This window comes from Glycine soja, chromosome 11 (genome assembly GCF_004193775.1).
Source record: "Glycine soja cultivar W05 chromosome 11, ASM419377v2, whole genome shotgun sequence".
In the NCBI taxonomy this organism is placed as follows: Eukaryota; Viridiplantae; Streptophyta; class Magnoliopsida; order Fabales; family Fabaceae; genus Glycine; species Glycine soja.
In genome coordinates this window covers 5,387,994-5,409,636 of record NC_041012.1, presented here as the reverse complement: position 1 = coordinate 5,409,636, position 21,643 = coordinate 5,387,994, and the positions used below count along the sequence as shown (strand labels likewise).

General features: G+C 30.5%; 3 protein-coding genes across 3 annotated transcripts; all 3 read right to left on the bottom strand.

The window, feature by feature from the left end:
* Positions 1 to 325: 325 nt before the first annotated feature.
* Positions 326 to 6,029, bottom strand: LOC114375191 (phosphatidylinositol/phosphatidylcholine transfer protein SFH12-like). The gene is made up of 15 exons (XM_028332958.1): positions 5,837 to 6,029; positions 5,468 to 5,606; positions 5,103 to 5,310; positions 4,510 to 4,609; positions 4,102 to 4,368; positions 3,805 to 3,882; positions 3,609 to 3,710; positions 3,480 to 3,529; positions 3,211 to 3,310; positions 2,653 to 2,727; positions 2,422 to 2,487; positions 1,583 to 1,712; positions 1,130 to 1,287; positions 789 to 869; positions 326 to 674 (listed from the first exon to the last, which is right to left on the bottom strand). The coding sequence occupies exons 2-15, from the start codon at positions 5,490 to 5,492 to the stop codon at positions 663 to 665; spliced, it is 1,452 nt and encodes a 483-aa protein (XP_028188759.1). The 5' UTR covers positions 5,493 to 5,606; positions 5,837 to 6,029; the 3' UTR covers positions 326 to 662.
* A 1,455-nt stretch (positions 6,030 to 7,484) lies between these two features.
* Positions 7,485 to 9,179, bottom strand: LOC114375468 (AAA-ATPase At2g18193-like; the record flags this gene model as incomplete). The annotated part of the gene is made up of 2 exons (XM_028333246.1): positions 7,485 to 8,063; positions 8,181 to 9,179. Coding segments are annotated over 2 exons (1,407 nt in total), but the record flags the coding sequence as incomplete, so codon positions are not given.
* A 4,087-nt stretch (positions 9,180 to 13,266) lies between these two features.
* LOC114376628 (AAA-ATPase At3g50940-like) lies at positions 13,267 to 15,399 on the bottom strand. Its single transcript, XM_028334830.1, has 2 exons — positions 14,268 to 15,399; positions 13,267 to 13,822 (listed from the first exon to the last, which is right to left on the bottom strand). Exons 1-2 carry the CDS (start codon positions 15,291 to 15,293, stop codon positions 13,421 to 13,423), a joined length of 1,428 nt encoding a protein of 475 aa, XP_028190631.1. The 5' UTR covers positions 15,294 to 15,399; the 3' UTR covers positions 13,267 to 13,420.
* Positions 15,400 to 21,643: the final 6,244 nt, after the last annotated feature.

The following is a 21,643-nucleotide window of genomic DNA, read 5'->3' as shown; positions in this document are numbered from 1 at the left end:
AGAAGCCAAAAAATGGATGTATTTTTTAATGTAATTTTATATTCAGGATTGACCATTTTGGAAGCCATAAAGGAGGTGCAAGAAGCAATAGCCGTTATTTTGTTACTTGGCCTAAAAAATGGATGGGTTAGTTTGTTTAAGTTTATTTTTGAAAATAAGTATTTTTTAAAATAAAATAAACAGTTTTATGATTTTTTGATGTGTTTAAATTTTTTTATTTAAAATAAATTATTTTTTATTATTTAAGAAGTAAATCTTATTTGCTTCTTAAAAAAGCATACTTATTTTAAATTTATTTTTTAACTCACTCAATATATCAAACATATTGTCATACTCTCTAATTTTGTACTAGATATTGATTGATTCTGTACGTACATAATAATAGAGCAGGCTTTGCATAATGTGCAGATCGCCATAGCCCTATATATATATACTACACATAGAGAGTAAGTCCTATCCTAATAGAGACCAAAATTCTGATTATCATAATTCATATATTTTGAGCAAATGCTTCTCTTCTGATCGTTTTGAATATTTACTAGTTCGCATGTTGAACATTGATGTAAGGGGGGCATTTGGGAAGTCTCCTGAAAGGCAGAAACTAAAAGCTAATTTCCCGTTAATATCTGGACCTCTTGTTTGGGCATCCACGGATTTGCTCTTTAAAAGAAGAACTGCATTACAAAAAGCAATGTGTTATATAAAAATTCTTCAGTAACCAAATAATTCTGTAGCAAATAGCAAAGTTAAGGTAATATAGTTATATATTCTATTACTGGGATACATACAAATCTCTTCTTCTTCTTCTTCTTCTTTTTGTCAAGATAAGCCGAAAGCTCTTCTTGCTTAACAAGTGAATCCTCCAGAGCCTGACAATGCAGAACCGTTAACAAGACACATCCAAAGGAAAAGGAGACAACCTCAGTTTTTAAAACAATAACAATCGGAAATAGTAAGAACTTTGGCTTTGATAAACTTTATAATCGAACTTATAATTAAGTGTTCATTTGACAACATGTTCTTTTTAACTAATAAACTTTATGATCAAACTAATAACTGTTTCGGTTCTTCTTATAAGTATTAATTTAATGGAAACAGTTACATGTACAAGTTAGTATAATGAATTTACCTTCTTGGTAGCCAAAAGTTGTTTCTCCAAGTCATCGGCTCGAGTTATAGTTGCATTCAGCATTTGCTCCTTCTCAGGTGGCATAGCAGTGGGCTTATTATTGATGGTGACGATTTTCTCCTCCAACTCAGCCATGCGTTTCATCACAGTCGAAAACTCTGCACGAGAGAAGGCAGTTGCAGGCAAATTGATCAGAAGCCATTGAGCACAGACTTTGATACAGATACCCCAAACCACATGAACACATTCCGACATAATTATAACTAATGCTTAAAATATAGGAGACTGAGACACTCAAAAGTCGTGCGCGCTCACAAATACACATATTTATGAATCCACATCGCGACCTTCTTACTTTAGCATACTTGTTGCTAAAAAGAAATATATTTGGCATATATAATGAAGGAAATCAATTCTTAAAAAAAAAAAAAAAATTCTATCCTCCGTGTGTACCAGTTGATGCTGCAGTTTTATCAGCTGTAGGGGCTAAGTCCTTAGGCTTGGAAGCTTTCTCATCAACTTTTTTCACAGCAGATTTATCAGCCATCGGTGATAAGGGCTGGGAAGTTTTAGTAGCAGGGACCTGTGAACTTATGTTTTTCAGAAAGTTCAAAGTAAGGAAACAAAAACTAGGATAAGATGATGATGAGGGAGCTCGATGGATCTACTACAAACTACTAATGCTCAGAAGGACCTGCGGGTTGTGAGATCTCCACATAACGTATAATCTAAGCTAATGAATATCTAAAAGTACAGCTGTAATAGTTAAAGAGTTAATGAATAAAAAAAAAATTAAGGATCACTATGGAAATGCATTGAAAGTCATAATTGATATGTATTAATAATACTTTTTTAATAAAAAAAAAACGTCATTTTTAATTCCTTAACATGGCCCTAACATTTGCGATAAGTTTATGGCCATATGAAACTACCAAAAGATGCTGCACAATATCTGCATAATGGTGCACAGCATTTCAAAGGAAGTAGTCCATGTCTAAAAGCCAGTTGCATAGAACAGAACACTTAAAATGTTCATGAAACTAGCGAAAGAGGAAAGACACGTGCATGGTCGGTTATAACATGCGTAGTTTTACAATTTATCATTTGAATAGTCAAGTTTAATAAGCGTTAGTGTAAAAAAATACCTATAAATAAATAAACTGATAGATTGAATGTTCTCTTTAATTAAATTGTATTTACATTAGAAGTACTATCTATAACTTTTACATCTGCCATTACGTCCTGAAAGCTGTCTTATTTTTAAATAGATTAAGAATGGGTATTTAACATACCTCTTCTTCAACAACTGGAGAAAGCTGGGGGGTGTGATTTGCCTCCAATTTGGAAGTCTTGTGTTCCTAGACATATATGCTCATTTATTAGTTCAAAATTTCATGAATGACAGAAAGCACTGATAGTCTCTAGAAAATCAATATGATATGCGAAAAGCTATAGCATTTGAAGAGGCACAACTAAATGAAAACGAAATATATTATCAAAGAGCTTAGAATGAGCTATCTCACCTCAGAATTTTCTTTCTCTTCCTCGCCTTGTGAGGCACTTTTTTTTGAACATTTGTGATCACCATTCTGAACCATCTGCATTTCCATAATACAATAAGTTTAGGAATCCAGATCCATACATGGTACATGAATTATCAACTGAAGTTCTAAGTAGCTAAGAAGCACGGATACCTCTTTTGTTTGAAGTGTCGCCGTGTCGGACACGTTTCCGACACCGACACACCCCAATACTTGTTTGACACTTCTTATCAGGTGTCTAATTTAAAAAATATTTTTTGTTGGCTTGAACACTTTTATACAACTCATACTTGAAAAAATCATAAAAGATTGGTTTAAAATGATGAATATACACCATCAATTTAGATATTTTGTTATATATTACTCATATTTCATTTCATTAGAGTCTCACTATTTGTGTGTATGCTGTGTTTCCATGTCCTAGATCTTAGACATTAGCCGTGTCGAAGTTTTTGGTGTCTGTGTCAGAGTTCGTGCTTCATAGCTAAGTAGAGAAGCAAGGGGAAAAAAGACGCAAAACGAAATGAATTGCAGACCTACCCTCATTACTTCTGCATCCTTCCATGGGCCCTTATCAGAGCGCATACAGCCTCCTTGATCAGCACATGTACAAGTGCCTCCTAAAAATTCAGGCAACTCACTGGCAAAGCCAAACCAAGAAGCTTCTCAATAACCTTTTGTCAGTTTTATAGAAAGACTTTAACATGGAGAATGAAAACAGAGGAAAGGAGGGAAAATCAATGAGATCCAAAGTACTTGTAAATAAGGAAAACCAGATGCTGAGATATTCCACCGATTCATGAACTCACCTTGCATCAATTATTTCTAGCAATTTGGTGTCATACTTGTTGCCAAGAACCTGAAAATTTATGTTCGAGTGACGTAATTATACTTTTCTGACCAATCAAGCAGAATTAGGATAAGGTTTATGTACTCACATTGATTTTTGCCGTGGTCTTAGGATCAAGGAATGATTTTACGGTGTTCCACAGTATCCTAAATCCAGAACCTGCATTGATGATGAACATGCGATTCAAGGTCTGCAATGAAGCAATCAAGAACATAATATTACTCAGTAATCCATGATTCATTCAAAATAAAAATTCAACCATAGTACAAAAACTAAAAAAATACCTCTGGATAGTTGTCACCGTCAATCTTCTGAAGGCGAGTAACAAGTTCCCTAGCATGTTTGCTGAAGCTTTTAAGCCCCTGTGGCATTGATACAATATTAAAGTTTTAGCAACTTTTTCTCATATTTTCCAATTTTTTCTTTATTATTGATATCAGGATTCATTTTGTTTCCACTAAAATACCATCTCTCAGCTTTTGTACATTTTGTCATTTTAAGCTAAGCCATGTTCAAATGTACAATTATTTGTATAAATTATGACTTCGTTCTTGGCACATATAATTAACTATTTTTCTTACCACTCCCTGCACGTCCAGGATAGTTGTACTTTGATCTATGTGCTTCTTTGCAGCAATTGAACAAGCTGCAAACTTAACATCAAATGTCCTCTCAAACTCCTTTACGTGGTATTTGATGTAGCGATCCATGGTTGTGACTTGCATCATCTTCGTGGCATCGACTTGGCCTAATCTCTCTATGTACACAGGTCTTCCATCTTTGTCCACTCCATGATGGCCTTGGGGATAATATTGCAAGACTTCATCAAGTTCTTTGAATTCGAAGTCCTGGTATAAAGGGCACAAAAGAGTTAAAAAGAGAAAACAAACTTGTTTAAAAAAGAAACTGCCAACAAGTAAAGCAATAGCATACAATAATATAATAAACAAATCCCCTCAAGCCTCACAAAACATTGTCGTTACAAGTACCTCCGTGATGGTGTCAGCACCAAATTCCTTCCTCCATTTGAGCATTTCAGACCACATTTGCTTTGTTTTCTCGATATCAAATTTCCTAGCCTTCAGGAATCTATACAACAAAATACAAAAATAGTGGAAGAAAAGTTTCAAGTTGTTATTTTAATCAATGACATGACATGATATGCAAGTGCATATCCATTCTAGGACACGGAAGCAATAACCATGCAGCATGCAAGCCATATGATAAATTGAAACCGGATTCAGTGTAGTCATTTTTGCAAGCATGCATTCAGCACATTTATAACCATTAGATGAAGATTGGACGACAAAGATTTCAAATGTGTTTTAATAGCATGTTTGTAAATACGTTGAGAATAAAAGAATCACGTTTGAGATGCGGAAGCTATATCTATTAGCATCTGAAAATCACATTTGAAGCGTGAAAAAATCACATCCAAATCATGAAACCAAGCAAGCTATAAGTTTTGATTGAATGGGATAAAATATGAGGCGTCCATTCTTCATCTGAATGTGTGAATGCGTTGAGATGAGAATGCAGAGAATCCGGATCAATCACGAAAAGCATAGGAAGGAAAAGAGACCTAAGCATCATATGATAATCATCGTGTTTTGCAGGAAGAAGTTCGTCCAAAATAAGAGCTTGACGGAACTCGTCAACAATTTTCAACTCCTCAGCATCGTGGACATCCTCGATTTCAACGGACATGACCTTACTGCTTCGCCTACCCTTCCTGGTCAAAGAATTCCTCAGCATGTTTGAGGCATTGATTGCTTTCTTCTTGAAAGAACCTACAATACACACATGACAATATTCAAGAGCTGGCTAAAGATAATAATAATAATAAATAACATTCAAAAGCTAAATATGTTGAAATTTAGAAAGTTGGGCAAGGATAAGGAATGGACGTGAAAAGGAAAACGCATGGCCTACTATAAATAAGTTAACCTTTTGGAGACATAGTTCCAGACATGGTGTCGTTTGAGTTGATTGCTTCCTCTGGCCTTGCAGGATTTGAAGACAACGAATCAAGCACTCATATCATACAGGGCAAGAAGGGAAACAAAGACACTCCCAAATGCCCTGCCTGCAATCCCACCAACCAACAATTCATTAGACACACATACACGACCACACCTTTTTTTCTATTTACCGTTGTCCTACGTTGTATTAAGGATAAGCCAACAAAAAAAATGTTGCAATGAAACAATTTGAAACGGTACCCGATAAGATTTGCGTTAGTAATGAAAGGAAATGTAGGACATTGGGAAGGAAGAAGAAGAAAAAGAAAGAGATAAAGGGAGATAATTACTTTACCTGTTGAAAACGAAGAGAAGCAGGGAGAAAGAAAGAGAGGTTATAGAGAAGATGGGGGGTTATCTAAAACCGCAATCCCGAAAATAGATAGTTTTGGCAAAATGGGTAAGAGACAGTGAGGCACCATTGACAATGCTGACCAAGTCTCAGCAAAACCGTGAACTTCTCAGCTATTTCAGAATTAGCAAATGAGATAGATATAACAAAAACAGGTCTGGTTCGGGCAAAATGCAAGGTTGTTCCATTCCATTCATATGTATCATTGTCATTATCGTATCATATGTCACTCTCATATCACAATCTATACTTGACCGCCACGTGACTGCCCACAACTCTAACTCAAGTTATTATTCTTTCTCATTTTTAATTTCATTTTTTGGTAATTATTATTCTGTATATTATATAGGATAAATATTTACTTTTATATGTGTTTATGAATCCAACCCAGATTTTTTAAATGGATAACTCATTTTGACAACTCTGCTAAAAATAACTTATTTTAATAAACTTCATCAAAAAAATTATTGAAATAATTGTAAAAAAAATCATTTTTATAAGTTTAAATAATTTTTTCCGTAGAAATATTTCTTTAAATTTTTTTTAAGGATCAAATATTTCTTTAAATTAAAAATAAAAAATTTATTATATTAAAAAATATAATAATTAATTTTGAATAATAAAAAATAGTGAAAAAATATATATATCAAATGTTACTTAAAAACATTTGACAACCCTTTAATAAGAGCGCATCCCTCATAATTCTAATCATACCTAATGAAACAACCCTAATAACTCTTCCACTCCTAATCAACGAATTGGAAAAGAATTGCTATGCGGGTTAATCCATGCTCTATGATTATTTATTACATACTTTTCTCAAGATCATTCATTGTTTAAAAAAATTCTACAAATACCTTGATTTGGCGATCTAGTTGCTGCGTCTTGTATTAGGCATTTGCTATCTTTTTTCTGCTGTCCCACCTTGTTGCACTCACTTTACTGGTTCACTCGAGTATCTTGTATCACATACGTGGGCCATGTCCATATCCACAAGTCACTTCATGTTTCCAATTGGATAACTTGCAATAGGCTTAGTGATAATCGTATAAAGGGAAAATGTATGAAATTAGCGGATTACAGGGTACAAGAGAAAGAACATGAGGAAAAATTGTGGATAGTGATTTGTGGACCTCGTAGAAAAAGTTTATACTTTTGCCATTCTGTGTAAATATCGTTGCTGAATTGATGTTATGATGAGAACTGAGGCAAGGAGCCAGGGACACCATAAATTACCACTTTGAATTTTAGTGTTAAACTACAATTACATGAACAAACACATGCCAAGCAGTTTTAAAGTTTCTTGCATCTACATCATGGACTTTTCAACTCAAACAAAGGCATGACCACATGATACTATATTCTTAATAAATGTTATCTGATGATATAAAAGATCCACATATTATTGTTTTATAATTGAGAAACTGATGAAAATCATATGAGAAATATGATCTCAGTTTTGTAATTGTAAAGAAAGGTAAAAGAATGAAATACATCGGATACGAAAGTAGAAACACAGCAATATTTCCCATTGAATCTGCGTGACTTAATAAAGTAAATGACTGAATAAGTTGTAAACAGACATCCGATCTTCCTGAAAAAGAAATTCAAAAGATTCAAATATTAAATACACCTTGAAATAAATTTTCCTTAGATTTCAGGTTCCTTATAAACCGAAACAGGAAACAGCATTTCAATGAATCATCATATTTTAGCAGGAAAGTTGTATACAGCAAATATATGAGACAATGATCATAAGTCGCTACTCACTAGTCCCTCTTAGCTCTAAGTCACAATTACTATCCTTGTCCATTTCTTTGAGAAATGTAACAAGGGCTTCCAAAGCATCATCAGGATCCTCATTTCTCATCAGTTGCTCTGCTACTACTGCAGGGGTGACTTGTAATTTCTCCAATAGCTCATCAATTTCTTCAAAGAGTGGATGATCTCCTTCAATATCCAAATAATTGGAAGCCAAGACTCGAAATGCCTTGCCTTTTAGGTAGGACAAGTGAATGTACATGTCCATACGACCCGGGCGCAACAAAGCAGGGTCTATTTTTTCTTTGTGGTTGGTTGTGAATATTATAATCCGCTCCTCTCCTCCGCTTGACCACAAACCATCCATGTAGTTAAGCAGACCCGACAGACTAAACCTACTTGTCTTAACCTGGGCATTAATTATAAAAATAAAAATAAAAAATTGTCATTGCATGAATGTGTTTTGATTATAATGATCAATTAATGAGTAGTACTAATATATACAATACAGAACATGAAAACCAACCTTGGCAGCCTCATTGTCAGCGTCTGAATCTTGATCATCTGAAAGACCAATTGATCTAGCGTGCAGCTCTTCATTGCAGTCAATATCTTCAATCACAACGATGGAACGGTTAGATGCTTCCTTCATGGATTGCATGAGGTCCGAGTTAGAATAAACAGAAGTAAGCTCCAAATCATACACATCGAATTTCAAGTAGTTCGCCATCGCCGCAATAAGGCTTGATTTTCCAGTTCCAGGAGGTCCATACAACAAGTAGCCACGTTTCCAAGGCTTCCCCACTTTCTTGTAATGCTCCTTCCTCCTCAGGAACCGTTCCAAATCATCAATGATATCTTTCTTCAACTCGGGACTCAAGGCCAGTGAGTCGAATGTGGCAGGATGTGATAACTCGCTATCGTTCCAATCATCATCTAACCAAGAATAGATCCTTACAATCCTCCTCTCAGCTTTCATGACCTCATATGTTTTAATCACATGTGGAATATACAGATCCAATGCTTTCTCTCTATGCTTCTCATTGAAGGTTAATTCAAAGCTATACTTCTTGTTGTGATTATTAGAGTCCTGTTTGGACCCTTCTTCATCCAGCTTCCAAGTGAATTTGGTGCCTTCAAATTCGTCCACCACATCTTCACTTCCATACACTGCGAGCTCAATGTGCTTCTCGCCTTGTAGTTTGCCAACTTTGAGCGACTTGTAGGTGTGAATAATCCTGGTGGGGAGGTACTCCTGGGCAGCATCGAAAAGTTCATTGCGGTCTCCCGAATTTTTGTCCCAAAATTTGTTAATTTTTAGACGGATTTCGCTATTTGCTTGGTATTTGGAGAAGAAGGACTCTAGCTTTGAGACAATGAAGGATCGGAATTGCTGGGGAATGAGTTGAATGAATGCTGTTCTGAGGAGCATCGTGAATGTGGAGAAGGCAGCGTACACCTCGAACCATGATGAAGCTGAGGTGAAAGAAGAAAAAAGGTTCTGTGTGTAGAATCCCATGGTGTATTATATTACTATGAACTGAAATGTTGGGTGAAAGAAGATGAGAGATGAGTCAGATGTAGTGGCAAGGATGAACGAGATTGTGAAAACCCAATACTTAATTATACTAATATCAATGCTTGCAGCCTAAGCCTCGATATTTTCATCTTTTTATTATTGACTATTGATGAATAGTTGTGAGTTTATTCCCTCAAACTTCCTTTTCCTTTGCACTTTATTTCATTTTCCCACCGTCACATGTCCGCATCTTTTCTCGGAAAGTCGGAGTAGTTTAGGAAAACAGAAATTTTAACACATTAGTTGTGTCTTTTCTAAAAGAATCTTGTTCAAAATAGTATAATCTGCGTATTTAGGACATTAACAACAAAAATAACTGTTTTCATGTCTTTGAAAATTTATAGAATTTTTGTCGACAACTTTTCCCTTAAAAACAATATTTCCAAACTTTTCAACTAAGGTTTTTCCTTCTCACCTTCATAATACCATTTTTGTAAAATATATTATATAATAGATTATTTTGTTTTTTTTCAAACAAAATTGATTATCTTAAACTCGATTTTTAACAAACATACCAAAATAAAAATTGATTATAATTATAATCAATTATAATAATAATAATTAATTACTGAAATAATTTTATTTTTGCAGTTATCTAAAACACTTGAGACTAAAATTATGATGTAATGGCTTTGCCACCTTCATATAAAAAAAGAAAAAAGAATTAAAGACTTATATTATTTTTATAATACTTTTATAGTATTTTTTTACCTTTTTACATTACATCAATTATTTTATTTTTTCTTCATAAAATATCTTTTTTATTATATCAATTTTTTTTTAAAAAAAAGTTATACTATGCAAATACAATTTTAACTTTTAATTTTTTTCACGGAAGAGCAATGTGACGACATTGAATATTTTCTTTTTTCCTTCTGATGATTTTTTAAAAGAAATGCTGATTTTTATTGACGAAAAAAATTAGAAGAAATTACAAAGTTTAAAATGACTTGGTCCAGTTGAAATGGGACCTCCTCAATGCACAAATAAGGAATTTCTTTGATGTTTGTGGAATCTTTCTGCGTTTAAATTGTTTTGCATTCCCACACAGTTGAGCTTCCAGGATTGAATCTTTCTGCGTAAATTTGCCAAGCACGCACACACACCCACATGGAATGTTGATTTCGTTCGTTGATTCATGAGTAATGTTACGGTATTAACTTTTAGTACAATTTCTTCTATAAAATTTCTTAATATTTTTATAAAAGAAACTATTAAATGATAATATATATAGTCTTAGAAATATAAAAAGTAATAAATGAATTGGTAGTGTGAAGGTCATTTTCAGTGGTCAATATGTCATTTAATTATAAACAATATGATAAAATAGTTAATTTTTATAACAAGTATCTTAAAAACTATATATCGCAGCTAGGTTTCCTATCAACATACTAAGCACTAATGTAAAAGCCTGGACGGAAGGAAGCAACATTCCAACATATGGACAACAAGTTAAAAGTAAGAATAGAAGTAATTCGACTATTAGTTTCCTTGACATATGAGAATGATCATAAGTCCCTACTCCCTGAAAACAACTCTGTTAACTCTCCCTCCTAATTATATATTGTATCCCTCTCCATTTCTTTGAGAAATTCAACAAGGGGCTTCCGAAACAACTTCAGGATCCTCATTTCTCATCAGTTGCTCTGCAACTACTGCAGGGGTGACTTGTAATTTCTCCAATAGCCCTTCAATCTGTTCAAAGAGTGGATGATCTCCTTCATTGCCCAAGTAATTAATGAGTTGTACAAACATATACATACAAAACAAAACAGACCTTGGCACCCTCGCTGTTAGAGTCTGAATCATGAACATCAAGACCATTTGCTTTTGATATTGCATTATGTCTTCCATCATAATGATGGAACGGTTAGATGCTTCCTTCAAGGATCGCATGAGGCTTGAGTTAGAATAAATAGATCCAAGCTGCAAATCATACACGTCAAATTTCAAGTAGTTGGCAATAGCTGCAATGAGGCTAGATTTTCCAGTTCCAGGAGGCCCATACAACAAGTAGCCACGTCTCCAAGGCTAGCCCACTTTCTTCTGATAACTCGCTTCCTTTCCGTTCGTCATCTAACCAGGAAAAGATTCTCACAATACTTATGTTATATGTTTGACAAATTAATCGAGAAACTAATAAAAGTTTGAAAAATTAGCTCAAAACTAACAAATTATAATCAATTATAAATGTTTCATAAAATTATTTATGTAAATAATTACATGATATAAGATTACATAAATAGACTTATTTTTATAATGTTTTTATACAAGTTTTAATTTGATTTTCTTGATAAAAAATATATTTTGTAGTATATATAATTTTAATATCAAATTAATTTTAAACACTTGTAGGTTTTTATTTATAAAATATAAAAAAAATTACATAAACTTGTTATATATCATTATCAATATAATATATAATAAAAAGATAAAAATAAGAAAATTCTATCACATGTAAAAAGAGGTAAAAATAATAAAATTTTACCTTAATTAGAAAATATTAAAAACAAAATTTTATAAGAGGTCTACGTATTGATATGGTGTAAAACCTTCCTCCAATCACAAACCATCATTTGAATTAAATAATTATTTAAAAATCAATAAATTTAATATACATGATAAGTTTTGATTAAATGTTTGTGTAAAAAATTTTATACTATTAAAACATATCCCTTTTTTTAATCTAATAATTAATAAATGGCTTCTACTAACAAAACCTATCATTACTGCATATTTGGAATGACGTTTTATAAGTGTGTAACTAAATATACGGTTAATTACAAAAATTGGTAGATTTTAAAAAAATTACCATAATGGAGATTTTAAAAAAATTATAAAAATGAATAAATTGTACTTTGATATACAATTTTACAAAGAAAAAATCGTATATCAAAGCACACTATTCCACTTTTTATTAATTTAAAATATTTTTTATTCTAAAACTTGTAATCGTACGTTAAAATATGATTTTAGTTTTTTTTTTCTTTTTCCTAATACACAATTTCTAAAATAATTTAAAAAAACATGTTCAAATCGTATATGCATATACAATTTCAACTTTTGATAAAAAAAAAATTAAAAGACTAAAATTATATATGCATATACAATTTTAATATAATTTTTTTTCGGAAAACCAAAGTGTTTTGAAGCATAATTTCTTCACAATAAAATCATACTTCAAAGCATGATTAATCTATTTTTTTAATTTTTAAAAATATATATTTATCGTCGTAATTTTTTTAAAAAAAATTACCCCATTATGATGCAAGAGTCCTAAATATACCACCTTTAATAACAAAAAAAAAGAGGAAAAACTACTAATAATAACTTCTCTCTAGATTAAAAAAAATGGATAGAAAATGGACCTGATGAGTAATCAAACATGCACTTATTGCCGTAGATGATTGGATTAGCTGTAAACAAAAATATGATCTTCCCTGAATCTATAACCTCGTAGCAAAAAGCAATTCAAAAGATCCAATCCAAGTAACACGCCTTCAAATAAGTGCACCTTACATCTCAGGTTCCTTGTCAATATAGTAAATATCTATCTAGAGCCTGGTGAGTAGGAAGCAACATTTCATTGAATCATCTTATTTTACAGGTAAGTTGTAGACAACAAAACAAATTATAATGTAACAATAGACGCAGTTCCTGTTTATGAGTTCCCGTAGCATGTGACGAATGATCATACTCCCTACTCACTGAAAACAACCATGTTAACTCTCTGTCGTAATTGGAAGAAAAGAATGAATTGTAGTTCTTGTTCGCTTATATTTTTGGTTTTGAACCGGATTTTACCAAACCCAACCAACATTCTAAAGCACACGCTTTTAACTATGAATTAAAATGTAAAATATAAAAATTCCCCTGCAAACAGTATCATACTTCAGGAAATGGATCCTCTCCAGTTTTGAGAAAACTGGATGTAGTCTTAGCCTTTGATTATTTTTAATGTGTAAAAAAAATGCATTGAATGGTGAGATTTAAAAACTGCATATTCACATATATTTCTTGGAATTACTATAGATTTTGGAATCTTCAAATCTTTTTTGCATTGAAATTGTACAACAATTCCATACATAAGTACAAATCCTAAACATTACAAAAGCAAAGGGCATTCATTTTTATTCTGCATCTTATACTGGTGGTGATACAGATGAAAAGACTCTAAAACATGCTATTTAGTCTGCAGTCTCATTCATAAATCTAAGTAGGCTTTCTTTGTCCTTTTCTTTGAGAAATTCAACAAGTCCTTCCAAAGCAACTTCAGGATCCTCATTTCTCATCAGTTGCTCTGCTACTACTGCAGGGGTGACTTCTAATTTCTCCAATAGTCCATCAATTTCTTCAAAAAGTGAATGATCTTCAATTCCTAAATAATTGGAAGCCAAGACTCGAAAGGCCTTGCCTTTGAGGAAGGACAAGTGAATGTGCATGTCCATACGACCAGGGCGCAGCAATGCAGGGTCAATTCTCTCTCTGTGGTTAGTAGTGAATATTATAATTCGCTCCTCTCCACCACTTGACCACAAACCATCCATGTTGTTAAGCAGACCCGACAGAGTAAACCTGTAAGGCTTAACCTATGCAATGATTTTCAGGAACCATGGTAACAAGTTATTACTCCACTTACAAGAAGAGACTGTTGAAATAAATAAAGGGTATAAAATAAAGCTTATAAATAATAAAAAAATAAAAATATTAATCATATTTCTTAATTTACATCATTATTTATAGTCTGTATAAATTTGTAAGAATTAAAAAATAAAAGATTAGTTTTACAAGGACGAGTAACAAAAAAAAATACTAAATTTTAAGAATTAAATATATATATATATATATATATATATATATATATATATATATATATATATATATATATATATATATATATATTTAAACCTCCTTTAAAACTACTTGGTTTGGTCTCAGATGCATTATTTAACTTGTCTTAGTCTCTAATAGAGATAAAAGAAGTAACTAAACCCAAAAGTAAAGTAGTTGAAGGTACTAAAATACAAAACAAACCTTAACACGCTTGCGGTCGAAGTCTGAATCTGAATCTGAAAAAGGTTTCGTTGTTGGTCGAGCATGCACCTCTTTGTTGCAGTCTATGTCTTCGATGACGATGATGGAGCGGTTGGTTGTTTCCCTCATGACTCGCATGAGTTCCGAGTTAGAAAACATAGAGCTTAGCTCCAAATCATACACATCAAACTTCAAGTAGTTGGCTATAGCAGCAATAAGGCTAGATTTTCCTGTCCCGGGAGGCCCATAAAGGAGGTAGCCACGTTTCCAAGGCTTCCCCACCTTCTTGTAAAGCTCCTTCCGTCGCAAAAACCGATTCAAATCATCAATAATGGCTTGTTTCTGCTCAGGTTCCAATGCAAGCGAGTCAAAGGAAGCTGGATGAGTTAAGTCACTCTTCTGCCAACACCTTCCACCAATGGAATGGATCTTGATGGTTTTCTGCTCTGTCTGCATGTCCTGGTAAGTGCTTAGAACGTGGTTAATGTACTTGTTCATTACTACATCTCTATGCTTCTCATCAAAGCTTAGAGTAAATGACTTCCTCTCGTAACCAACACCGCTAGACTTAGGATGATGATCGCGGTGATCAGAATCGCTTTTGGGGCTTTTCTCAACGAGCTTCCAGCTGAGCTTGATGCCTTGGAAAAGATCCACGACCTCTTGTGTTCCATCCACTGCCACCGCAATGTTCTTGTGCTTTGGGAGCTTTCCAACTTTGAGGGACTTGTAAGAGTGGGATATTTGAGCAGGGAGATACTCTTGGGCGGCTTGGAAGAGCTGGTTGATTTGGCCATCCCAAATCTCGTTGATCTGGAGTGAGACCTGGTTAATATTTTGGCGATCTGAGAACAAAGCCTTTATCTTTGTGACTATGAAGGTGCGAACTTGGTGGGGTATGAGATCGTTGATCGCGGTTCTCAGAAGCATCATGAATGTGGAGAAAGCGGCGTACACCTCGAACCATGATGAGGCGGAACGGAAGCTTGTGAAGGGTGAAGAAAAACTCCCCAAAGAAGTTCTCATGGTGGAATTGAATGTGTTGTGGTTTATGCTGATACACTCTGGGAGCTAGATAGAGCCACCATATATAAAGGGTGAGAGTGACACGCTTGTTTTCTTGTTGATTAAGTCTTTCCGGGTAAGTCTATCTAGAGACACACAAGTTCTCTACCTAAAGGAATCACTCAGAATTTTTTATTTTTTTATTTTAAGAATCACTAAGAATTTTTTATTTATTTATTCTAAGACCCATCTAATTAAGCATTCACCTGTTTACTCATATTTTTTGGTTTCTCAGGAAAACTTAAAAGAAACCTTCCATATTATAAAATTATAAATTGAGAGTGAGACTACTAGTAGCTTATAATAGTTACTCATTTTTTTGTTTTTGGTATAAAAAAAATGATACACTCTCCTCAGATTTAAATATAAACAAAATTAATTAATTTTTTATACTAATTGTAAAAAAAATTAATAGTATTATTTAATTTTATTAACCACATTTAAAAATTAAACTTTTTTTCCTAAATAACATTTTATATATTAAAGCTTGATATAAAAAAAATAATTGAAAATAGAATTTCAATTAAGTGAGAATATTTTTATATAAAATGAAAGTATTTATAAATTTAAATTTACGTAACTTTTTTGTTACTTATAATTCAGTCCATTGTATAACTAATTAAGGTGCTATAATGATTTGCACATATCCCTGTTCTTTTCCTAGTTTAATAGTGTTGTTTTCCTAGTTATACAGTTAAACAAATCGGACAAGAATATATTTTTAGACCGTTCTTGTTGCTTCAGGGTATATTTGGATATTCGTTCAAAAAAATGAGAATTATTTTTAGAAAATAAACTCAGTTTTGTGATATATATATATATATATATATATATATATATATATATATATATATATATATATATGTATATGTATATAGTTATTTTAAAAAGTGTATTTGCCCGATAAATTTTTAAAAAATATATAATTAAATTTTAAAAAAATATAATTAAAAGAGAGAGAAGATGTCACTCAAAGTGATAAACTAAATATTTTAACAAAAATTAATGATCAATTTATTAATACTTGGCATCAATATTATTACTATTATAGGGACCAGCAACTAATTGGTTTGCAAATTTTAATTTGAATATGCACTGAGTCGAAATCTGAAACCGGTTTGATTGCTTTATTCAGTTTACTGAACCGAAAGTGTATTTAAATCCGGTTAAAATGATACGCCAGGTCATCTAACACGCAAAATACGGCACTTTTCACTGTCACTCTTCAGTAAAAATGTCACCTTTAACTGTCCAAACATCACTCTTCAGTAAAAATGTCACCTTTTACTGTCCAAACATCACTCTTCAACAGTACATACAGTAACGTCACTTCTTCATTTTCAGTATTGCAGAATAATTAAAATTCTTAGGTTTTTTTTTTCAAAAATATTTTTTCTCTCTCTTACTTTTTTCTATTTACACTATTTTTTAATTTAATTTTTAATATATATTATTTATGACTTTCTCTCTTCTGAGTAGTATTAAAATTAACTAAAAAATAAAATAAAAACATAATTGATATATTTATTTTATACAATAAACATAAAATTTCAAAGAGTAATAATTATTATATTAAAAATATCTTTAAAAATATTTTTAAAATATCTTTAAATAAAAATATATTGAAAATATCTTTAAAAATATTTTTTACTTAAGTGATAATTAATATTTTTATTATCTATGACTTGTAGATACGAAAAGAAAAGATTAAAATATCCAAAACATATTAACAACAGTTAAATATGAGTTATTTCTTATAATAAAATATATTAAAAATATTTTTAAAAATATTTAATTAATAATTATTTTTTGTCGTTACTTAATCAATATCACAAAGGATCGTCCCGTTGTTAAGTAGAAAAAAGATGTACGAGAAAGTAGAAAAAAAATATGAAATTTATGAGCAACATAGTTATAATAAAAACAATTGTCCTAACATATCTTTATCTTAAGTTTTTCCTTAGTCAAATGCAATATAATATTCTTCTATAACAAAAAGTCTTCTCATTTTTAATTAAATATAATGACATAAACAAATTAATTATATTTAGTAATATAATTATATTAAAAATAATTATATTAGAAAATTCAAATTCTAAATAAAAATATTCACCTAAAAAATATGTTAAGTAAATTAAATAATAAAAGAAAAATAATTATATTTAATAATATTATTTTCTTTAAAAAAATTAAAAAACAAAATTATAAAATTTAATTTAATAAATAAGTAATTTTAAAACCAATTAAAAAATTATATAATATAATATTTATATTTTATAATATTTTAAATTTTTTTAAAAAAAGTTCCAAATAGTGTATATTAAAAATTAAATTACAAAGTAATATAGATTGAAAAAAAGTAAGAGAGAGAAGATGTATTTAGCGGAAAAAACAAAATTCTTAGATGGTAAATTAGTGTTTTTTAATTTTTAATTTTAATATATTTTTTTAATTTTATTTCTTATAAGTTTGTGTTTCTTAAATTCATATTGTTCTAAGATATTTTTTTACTTTTTTAAAATTTATGTTTTTTTAATTTTTGATTTTTATAATCACAAATTTATGAAAATTATAAATAAAAAAATTAAAAAACATAAACTTAAAAAAACATCTTACCTGAATTAAAATTTAAAAAACATAAATGAATTAAAATAAATAAATAAATAAATAACTTTGATAGACCAAAAATATATTTATACCAAATTCTTATATCTAATTACAATATACAAACTTTTCGATGCTGCACATTATTATAAATTTCAAATTCAAATTATTGTATACATAAATACATGATTTAAATTACTCTCTTCTTTTCACAATAATCATCGTGTCAAAAAATTATTCTTTCAAGACTGATCATTTTAACTTTTTAATATATTATTATTATTATTATTATACTTAAAAAATTTATAATATTAATAATAGATAAAAATAAATTAACGATCATAAGATTAATTTTTTAAAATTGATATTTTCATTTATTTGTTAATTTTTTAAGTTTGTGCAAAGCAACATAAGGAATAATATAAACCAAGATTCCAAGAAGGTCTAATATAGGGTGCGAGTTGTTTACAATTTTCTAATTGCAATGAACTTGATGGAGCCTTGGGTTAGCACTTAGCCGTTAGGTATTCAATGCTGGGACCTATGTGTAATTGTGTAGTCTCATCCGAAGAAGTTTCAAATGCATATGCATTGTTGGCAGTTGCCACATAATGCAGGAGAAGTTTACCTTAATTGTCCGAGAAATTTCTGGGTGATGATGCTTAAACTTCGAGGTATCTGCGAGGAAATGGCAAATGAACCATCGCTTCTTTGCAACATCCAAAGTTGTTTTTAAAAATTAAATAAAAGTAGTAATTGATGAAAAAAAAATTTAAAAATATGTTTGGATACAAAATTTTAACTAAAGAAAGTAATTTATTAGAGAATTTAAATTTTTTTAATCTAAAATTTATTGTTTAAATTTTTTTTATGAAGAATTTAAATTTTTAAAATTTTAAAATAAAATTTTAAACAACTAAAATTGAGAAATTTTAATTTCTTTTTAAAAGGTGAAAATGTTCACGTATCTTAACCTTGATCCTCTCTTCTACCTCAAAGTTTCCGAGATCATATTCTCGAACTCACAACTCTTTCTTCACGCCAATAATCTTCTTCTCCAAGAAATATCGTCTGAACTTGTCGAGCGTTGATCGGGTGCGGACATAGGGGACACATAGAAATGCACCCGCCAGTCAAGGAAACAGTCGTCGCTACCCATCACGTGGCGGAGGTGCTCGTTGGCATGGAGGGTCTAGGTCATGCCTTACATCGTTGACTGAATGTTGTAGTGGCCAGGTGCGGTGGTGTACGCCGTTGTGTCCCAGTTCTCCTGCGACTCCCCATGTCGCATCGGTATTCTTCTTTTGAAAGTACACCAACCATATTTTTTCTTCTCTTTGCATTTATTTTTTTCACTTTGACAATTTTAATTTTTTTATCAAAACACAAAATTTGAAAATAAAAGAATTTTAATTGAAGCATTTAAAATTCTTAGAATTTAAAATTTTTTGGAATTTTAAATTCTCCCATTTAAACACACTCAAAGAAATTGTATAGCAAATTATTGTGTAGAAATTTAATTTTTAAATCTTTATTCAAATAAAATAAAATAAAAAAGGAAGGATATACATGCAATATGCTAGAAGAAGGTACGAGGGTTCTAGCTTGAAAAGTATATTTTGGAAATTTGAAATGATACTAATTTTATAAAAAAAAAATCAATGACAATATACTAATCATGTGTAAAATAATTTTACACTGTGTAACTCAATTACAAATAATTATTTCTATAACTTTTAAAATAATTTTATAAAAATAATAAATTTATCATAAATGATAAAATATGATTGTGATGGGTGTTAGTATAAAACTATTTTATGATGTTATTGCATAAATATTAAAAAAATACCAAAAATAAATTTAACTAACAATTTATCTACGTGGATTAGAAGTAGACAAAAAAAGTTAATAATTATAATAATTAATTTATCATTTTTTGAAGTAATGAATATATCATTTTTTAAACTTTTAAGATAACATTTTAAAAAATATCGTTGCTCCAACTCATTAAATTCATATGTGATTTAATAATTTATGTTCAAGAAATAATTATTCATTTTATCTATTTTTCAAAACAATTGTTTTTTAAAAATTAAATATTAGCAAGCATACGCTAAATTTGTCCCATGTAATGTATGAGGAAAGACTCTTACTCTACTCTGTATTTAATAGGTGGAAAGAAAATATTAAAAGAGAAAAAATTACTTTTTTTCTAAATCAACTTTTCTCTTTTTTTTTAAAGCAAAATTGTATTTTTGTCTTCCTAATTATCTCTAATTTCGATTTTAATCTCTTTTGAATTTATTCACAAATTTAGTCCCCGGTTTATGTTAATTCGATAAGTGTGGTTTCCAAACCCAGATTTAAACATTGATTATTACAAAAAAAAAATATTGACTGTCAAATGTCATATCCTGATTAGACATGAAAATATGCGCTCAAAAGTTAGATCTAATATTTTTCTATTCATCATTCAATCAAAACATGACACGTGACAATCAATATTTATGCGTAACGTTCAAATTTGTACTTGTGGACCATATTTATAGAATTTAACATAATTGGGGGATAAAATTTGTAAATAAATTTAAAAAGAGATTAAAATAGAAATTGAAGACAACTAAAGAACCAAAAATGTATTATTTTTATTTTTATTTTTTTACTACTTTCTCTTTAACTTTAACTTTTATTATAAAAAAAAATACATGTCATTAATGTCCTTCGGTTCTTCGACTCTGCCGTGCCGCCTCGGTGGACTACGGACATTAGTATTTATTTTTTCTTTTGGTAAATCAAAATTTCTCCCATGTTAGATGTTACAATAGTCCCCATAAGGAAGACTTTTCTTTCGGGGCATCCATGTAAAGCTTCTTTCTTTAGAAGCAAAGTCGTTTTTCCCTACCTAATCTACGAAAGGAAACTGGAACAGGGCTACAACACCCCTTTCAAAACAGATTAGAAGAAAAATGAAACAGACAAACGAAAAAGGATATTGAAGAGTCCGTACAATTAGAGCAAAGTTATGCATTTTTTAAAGAGAGAAAAAACAAAAGAAAGAGAAAATGATAAATATAATAAATTATTTGAGGAAAAGTGTTTGATGTCCATGTAACTAGGGTGTAAACAGTTTAGGTTAGATTAAGTTTAAATTTAATTTATTATATTTAAAAGAATTGAATTGGGTTGGATTCATCATTTTTTAAGCAATCTAATCTAATCCAACTTCACTTTAATTAAGTTGGATATTTTGGATTGGTTACAAAAACAAAAAATGACTATTTTGTTAAGATGAAATTAAAGTATCTTACACATCAAATATAGATAGTACATGGTGAAAAAAATAGATAGTCTATTTTATAAGAATCAGAAAAATAACTAATTATAACAAAAAAATAGATTCCCAAATAGATAGTACCTAATTTTATCAATTAACACATATTGCGATTTGCGAGCTCTTTCAACAAAAGATAGCTTAAATTTAATATTGCTTCCAATAAGTAACCAACAGTCAATTATGATTTTCTATACATAGGATTCTATATTCATTCGCTTAAGATTGTTCATCGTTTGGATTAGATCAACTTTTTTTTTTTAAATTATTCGATCTAATCACTTCATTTTTCTTAATTTATCATCCGGTCCATTTAACTCAAAATCCTAATCTTATGCCATCTGATTCAATTTAAAACAGTTTAGATTGGATTTGA

What these genes read in the sequence shown, in the direction of transcription:
- LOC114375191 (XM_028332958.1), bottom strand. Translation starts at nt 5,492, where the DNA reads ATGTCTGGAACTATGTCTCCAAAAG. An exon ending in GATTATCATATGATGCTTAG is followed by an intron (nt 4,610 to 5,102) that starts GTCTCTTTTCCT and finishes TTTGTTGTATAG; the next exon opens with ATTCCTGAAGGCTAGGAAAT. An exon ending in GTGCTGACACCATCACGGAG is followed by an intron (nt 4,369 to 4,509) that starts GTACTTGTAACG and finishes CCTTTATACCAG; the next exon opens with GACTTCGAATTCAAAGAACT.
- LOC114376628 (XM_028334830.1), bottom strand. Translation starts at nt 15,293, where the DNA reads ATGAGAACTTCTTTGGGGAGTTTTTCTTCACCCTTCACAAGCTTCCGT. An exon ending in TCGACCGCAAGCGTGTTAAG is followed by an intron (nt 13,823 to 14,267) that starts GTTTGTTTTGTA and finishes ATCATTGCATAG; the next exon opens with GTTAAGCCTTACAGGTTTAC.